This window comes from Bison bison, unplaced genomic scaffold, assembly GCF_000754665.1.
Source record: "Bison bison bison isolate TAMUID 2011002044 unplaced genomic scaffold, Bison_UMD1.0 scf7180017864181, whole genome shotgun sequence".
In the NCBI taxonomy this organism is placed as follows: domain Eukaryota; kingdom Metazoa; phylum Chordata; class Mammalia; order Artiodactyla; family Bovidae; genus Bison; species Bison bison.
Genome location: NW_011494753.1, coordinates 9,391,441 through 9,397,875, shown reverse-complemented (window position 1 = coordinate 9,397,875; position 6,435 = coordinate 9,391,441). Strand labels below are relative to the sequence as shown.

The following is a 6,435-nucleotide window of genomic DNA, read 5'->3' as shown; positions in this document are numbered from 1 at the left end:
TGTTCCATGTCCAGTTCTAACTGTTGCTTCCTGACCTGCATACAGGTTTCTCAAGAGGCAGATCAGGTGGTCTGGTATGCCCATCTCTTTCAGAATTTTCCACAGTTTATTGTGATCCACACAGTCAAAGGCTTTGGCATAGTCAATAAAGCAGAAATAGATGTTTTTCTGGAACTCTCTTGCTTTTTCCATGATCCAGCGGATGTTGGCAATTTGATCTCTGGTTCCTCTGCCTTTTCTAAAACCAGCTTGAACATCAGGAAGTTCACGGTTCACGTATTGCTGAAGCCTGGCTTGAAGAATTTTGAGCATTACTTTACTAGCATGAGTGCAATTGTGCAGTAGTTTGAGCATTCTTTGGCATTGCCTTTCTTTGGGATTGGAATGAAAACTGACCTTTTCCAGTCCTGTGGCCACTGCTGAGTTTTCCAAATTTGCTGGCATACTGAGTGCAGCACTTTCACAGCATCATCTTTCAGGATTTGAAATAGCTCAACTGGAATTCCATCACCTCCACTAGCTTTGTTCGTAGTGATGCTTTCTAAGGCCCACTTGACTTCACATTCCAGGATGTTTGGCTCTAGGTGAGTGATCACACCATCGTGATTATCTGGGTCGTGAAGATCTTTTTTGTATAGTTCTTCTGTGTATTCCTGCCACCTCTTCTTAATATCTTCTGCTTCTGTTAGGTCCATACCATTTCTGTCCTTTATCGAGCCCATCTTTGCATGAAATGTTCCCTTGGTATCTCTAATTTTCTTGAAGAGATCTCTAGGCTTTCCCATTCTGTTGTTTTCCTCTATTTCTTTGCATTGATCGCTGAGGAAGGCTTTCTTATCTCTTCTTGCTATTCTTTGGAACTCTGCATTCAGATGCTTATATCTTTCCTTTTCTCCTTTGCTTTTCGCTTCTCTTCTTTTCACAGCTATTTGTAAGGCCTCTAGATTAGCATTAATGTCGATACTAGATACTTCAGGTGAGAATGTTGAATAGCAAAGAGCTTGGCTTCTGTCTGCTTTGCTGATGCCCAAACGTGGAATGAACCCGTAATTAGGACAGTTGTTCCCAATCCTGGCTGCGCACTGCTATCACTTGGGGGTCTTACCAAGGACAGATTCCTGAGTCCCACCCCCAGGGAGTCTAACTATATTGGTCTGGGGCTCAGCCTGGACATAAAGATTTTTTTAAACTGCTTATGCACAATCAAGGTGGTTGTGTTGTTCAGTCACTAAGTCGTGTCTAACTCTGCGACCCCATGGACTGCAGCACACCAGGCTTCCCCGTCCTTCGCTATCTCCCAGGGCTTGCTCAAACTCATGTCCATTGAGTTGTTGATGCCATTCGACCATCTCCTCCTCTGTCGCCCCCTTCTCCTCTTGAGGGATTTGATTGAATATCTGTGTCAAAGAAATGCTGCTCATTTGTGTACGTATCAGCCTTGAACAGAGGTGACGTATACATGCTGGGATATGATCCAGGTTGGGAAGGGGAGATGCTGGGTCTTTCCAGATAAACCTCCTAGAGGTTTTTTGAAAGGTGATAAGCTAGCGGCTTCCTAGGAGCACCTCAGTATGGCCATTCCACCTGCTGTGCTAAGTTGAGATGTGGTTAATCTGCTAAGTTGACTGTGATGAAGATGAGTGAAATGGAGTTCGTGAACCCGATTGCACATGTATCCTGATTGTCTGTGTATCCTGAGAAATATCCCAGATCCCACATGGCTCAGTTTTGCAGTCAAAGAAACACAGTCCATTAACCAATTATCTAGTATATAGTCATCTTTCAAAGACTATTACAGAGAATACAACTCATAACTCACAGCAACACTCCTTAAATCCTTCATCCCTTCATACTCACCACCATCATCTCCTACTCACGGGTCCCTCAAAGCCTTTTCTCACTTTCCACTTTCCAGTCCTCACATGAGGGCTCTGATCTCCTCCACCCTCTGGTTCTTTCTGCTGCCATTCCTTTCCCTTCCAAGCAAATCTCAAGCTTTTTCCAACAAAAGGCCCTCTCCTGGATTCTTGGGTTTAGGTCTCTGCTACTCTCCCCCTCTATGCTCCATGCTCCTACACCCCCTTAATCCTGATTGTGGAATGAGGTCGAGGAGTGGCAGTGGGGGGGCGTGGAAGGACAGAAAGATATCCAGCATCGGAGCTGGATATCAGCTGGATAATCAGCTGTGCTGATTCTGTTAACCCTGGGTCTTTAGGAAAGTCTTTTTTAAATGTCAGTACTTCCCAGCTGTACTGCTGGGATTTAAGGCAGGGATGGGGAACTGCTTGCAGTGCTAGCTGGAGTTCAGTGGAAGGCATTCCTGTGAGACCAGCCCAGTGGAGTAGCCATACTTTATGGTCATCCCCAAGGGCAAGAGAAATCTGGGTGGAAGAGGAGTCAGGGCTGGAAGATTCAGCCTTCCCTCCCTTGACAACTCAATGGAAAGGGGTGTTCTTTTATTAAGGCGGCCAGCAGGGTCTTCAGTAAGTTCAGGACAAAGGATATTTCCATGACTATAAAAGAGAGAATGACCCCAGGGCCACGAGAAGCTCTTAAAAAGTGAGGGTCTCGTGGCTATCATAAGTGACCCTGGAATAAAGATGGGGGAGTTAGCTCAAAGATGCTGCTCTCCAGGGAGATCAAGTCTTGGAAAGGACTATCTGAAGAGAAGACGCTGGCTTTCCAGCCTGAAGAGACAGTCCTGGAAGACAGACGGAAGCACTCAGGGCCACTGTGAGGGCTTTGGCAGTTTGGAGCAAAGAGAAGAAGGAAGAGGGGAAGGCCAAGTCGGTGGGTGACAGAGAAGACTGGGCCAAGGGGACGGCACTTCACCTGAAGCTCAGGGGAGGCCGCAGCAAGGGGAGTCCAGCTGTTTCCACCAGCCCAAGTGTGAGAGCACCCCTGCCTGTGATCGGAACAGGCACTGGAAGCTTGGAGACAGGAAACAACTAGATTCTTCCCACGGGGGAAGAAGGTAGTGTCTCCTGTCTGTGCTCTAGCAACTTCAAAGAAGACTCCCGGAGAAGGCTCCCTCCAGGGAGGCATGGGAGCCCTGACAGCATGACAGAGACTCAGCAGGACATGCCAAACCAGCCTTGGATGCGTGGCCAACTCGAGGATACTGATCCATAAGGCCTATATTTTGTCAAAGTAGGGCCTCGGATATAAAGTCCCAGAAAACTCACAGGCTGCTTTAAGCCAAACCAGCTCTATATGGACTCAGTGAGTGTCTGTTTTTATCAGCGCCTAGGAGGAAGTTGGAGAGGGCTATGAAATGCACATAAAGCAGAAATCAGCCACTCGCAGGAAAATCCCAGCACATTTTAGTTGTGGTTAGCAAAGACTTTGCACTTGGCTAAAGTTTCAGTAAAACAGAGGTTTGACCTGGAGAGTGGAAGGGCCGAAGACAGTAGGCTAGTTCTGCCCCAGGCCAGGGACGACAGCCAGACGTCAGAGTTCAGAGAGGCCTCGGGCGAGGCCAACTCCATCAGCCACCAGGGCAGTCTGTCAGAGGGCAAGGTTGGGGCCCGCTCTGGACTCTGTCCCAGCAGTGCCCTCAGCAGGCCCTGTGACAGTGGCCACGTCCCTTCCTCCTGGTGTCTGGTTAATATCCATAGGTGACACAGGAAGTTCTGAGCGGGCCCCCAAGCTTTGCCAGGTGTGCAGATGATAAGCAATTACCTATATTATGAAAGGCTCTACCTCCCTTGTTCGCCCCAGCCCCGGGGGTCTAAACGCTTACAGCTAGAGCCCCTCCCACCCCCAGGGCCCTTCAACAGCGTTCACACCTTGGTGGAGAACAGAGCCTCAGGTGCCCAGCCTGGCGGAGCCCCAGCCTGCTTGCCTAAGCAGCTGTCTTCTGGACGCCAAATGGCAGAGGGCTCCCGGGTCTGAGCCGCCGCCTCTCCACTACTCTCACAGCCAGGCACCTTGTGCCTCCTAGAGGTGGCGTCCCAGGGGCCGGGCGGCCCTCCCCTCTCCTTTGCGCAGGGTGCCGGGCCCTCAGCTCACCTGGGGGACAAGAAAAGCCAGGCGTCCTGCCCCTTCCAGAGAAACACCTGAGGTTCGAGATGGGACTCCTTCCCCCAGCGCCCCCCAGTTCATGATGTTTGTTCTGAGTCAGCTCAAGGAGTTGAAGCGAGGAGCAGACACATTGGGCCCTGCCCACCTCAGCCCCGACACCTTCCCTGAGCCTCCCCCCGAGCCCTGCTCACCCATGTGCACACTCAGCCACACAGTATCACACTTGCACACACACCTGTGTCAACGCAGGCCCACAAACCCACACCCCCCATACACACACACACACACACACAATATTTGCATTCATCCCCACACTTTTTTCACACTCACTCACACTTGCCCCCATGATCCCATCCTACTCACGCACTGACACACGTGCCCTGATTCACACGCATGACCCTCACACGTGTGCATGCACGTTCACATCTGTTCAGGCACTCGCTTGGAAGTGCCCCCTCTTTCCCAGTAACAGGCCCTCCCTGAGGCACACACAGACCCCCCGACATACTCACGCACTCTCATCGCCCCCCGCCCCACGCTCACACACACACCAGCACACACGCCTGTTGACGAGGAACCGGCTCACATGGCTGCTGCCCGCTCTCGGCCCCCATAGCCCCCTGACCTGTTGGTTTCTTCTGTGTTGCAGGACTCCCGAGAGCTGGCCGACAACAGCAGCGAGTCCAGTGACCTCCAGCTGGAGGGCCCCAGCTCCCTCGGAGTCCTGGACGACAGCCCCTCCAATTCCCTGGTGGAAGACAAGCCCCTCGTTTTCTTTGACCTCAAGATTGACAATGAAAGTGGGTTCTCCGGTGGCCACCCCCCAACCCTTTCTTGCTCAGTCCCTAAGTCCCCAGGATAAGTGCAGGCAGAGCCATCTGTGAGCCCGGGAGAGCCCTGAGCTGTGGCCAGAGCACCGCACTTCCCGGGGACTCTCGGGTGTTTGAACTTGGTTCTCTGAATAAGGACGTCTGCTTTGACCAGGCCTGAGGCATGAGGCAAGCACCTCCATGAGTCCCTCCCTGACTGGTGCTTCCATTAGGGAGCCTTGGGAACACACTTCTAAATAGAAACCGCAACGTTAAAGTCGCCGAGGTGACACCAGCAATCCAAACACAGCCTTAGGCTGAGTACAGAGCCCATTCTTTCCATGGTTGCTGTAAGGTCACAGAGAAATGTGACCCCTTCTCCTTCAATTCCGCGGTGCTTACCCTGGCCCTGTAGGAAGCTGGGTCCCATCCAGCTGCCTGGGCTCAGCATGAGGCCAGCCCAGGGAGACACAAGCAGCGAGTGTTTCACAGGACAGGGAAGCCGTTTGCAGACCTCACTGGAAGATTCGGGGCCATGCTCTGAATGGAGTGGATTGGGCAGGTGTGCTGTCTGAGCCAGCACTCTGATGCTGAGGGCTTTAGCTACATGGCTGATGGGGTTGGCGGCCAGGGGAAAGGGAGTGAGGGGCTAGGCTGAAGCAGTGAGGGGTCCCTAGTGTAGGTGGGTGGAGGCTGGCAGAAGACAGGAGGGACCCGAAGTGAAAGGGTTTGGGGAACTCCGGAACGTGGCAGGGCAGGGGGGAGCAGGACTCCCAGCAGGGGAGGAAGGGGGCCTGGAGGGCAGCCCCCCTCCCCTTCTGACCCCCATCCCTATCAGAGCCAGGGTCAGAGCTGCGTTTGAGGCTGATGCTTGATTCCTGCCATCAGGCCCCAAGGTGGGGTCTCTGGATGGTGGGGTTGGTGCCCCTAGCCTTGCCCTTGAGGCCTCACGCCGCCGTTCTCTCCTGCCCAGCCCAGAAGATTAGCCAGCTGGCAGCCGTGAACCAGGAAAGCCAGTTCCGCGCGCTCATCCAGCCCGAGGTGCTCAACGTGTACTCCAAGGCCGTCTCCCTGGAGGTGGGACTGCAGCACTTCCTGCATTTCCTAGCGAGCATGCGCCAGCCCATCCTGGCCTGCTATAAGCTGTGGGGGCCCAGTCTCCCCAGCTTCTTCCAGGCTCTGGAGGAGATGAACATGCTGGGGAAGTTCCAGAAGTCCATCTCGGGCTTCTTAGCCACCCTGCCCCTCATCCGGGAGTGCGTGCCGGGGGCCAGCAGCTTCAAACTCAAGAGCCTGGCCAAGACCTACCTGGCGAGAAACATGAGCGAACGCAGCGCCCTGGCGGCCGTGCTGACCATGCGCGACCTGTGCCGCCTGCTCGAGGTGTCCCCCAGCCCCCAGCTGGCCCTGCACGTCCACCCCTTCAGCAGCCTGCAGTGCTTCTCATCCCTGCAGCCCCTGGTGCGGGCGGCCATCCTGCCCCGGGCCGAGGCCCGCTTGCTGGCCCTCCACAAGGTCACCTTCATAGAGCTGCTGACCGCACACCACCATGACCCGCAGGGCGGCCTGAAGAAGTACAACCGATTCCTGAGCCTCCAGAGCC

The 6,435-nt window shown here is 53.6% G+C and overlaps 1 protein-coding gene across 2 annotated transcripts in view; it reads left to right on the top strand.

Moving 5' to 3' along the window:
- Nucleotides 1-6,435, top strand: part of PML (promyelocytic leukemia) — a 56,208-nt gene extending 49,773 nt beyond the window's left edge. Inside the window, exons 8-9 of one of the 2 annotated variants that reach the window (XM_010843376.1) lie at nt 4,673-4,823; nt 5,811-6,435. In XM_010843376.1, coding sequence (XP_010841678.1) covers nt 4,673-4,823; nt 5,811-5,818 — 159 coding nt within the window. In that variant the 3' untranslated portion in view covers nt 5,819-6,435. Of the gene's footprint in view, nt 1-4,672; nt 4,824-5,805 lie in introns of both variants that reach the window. The other variant, XM_010843374.1, reaches the window with a different exon arrangement.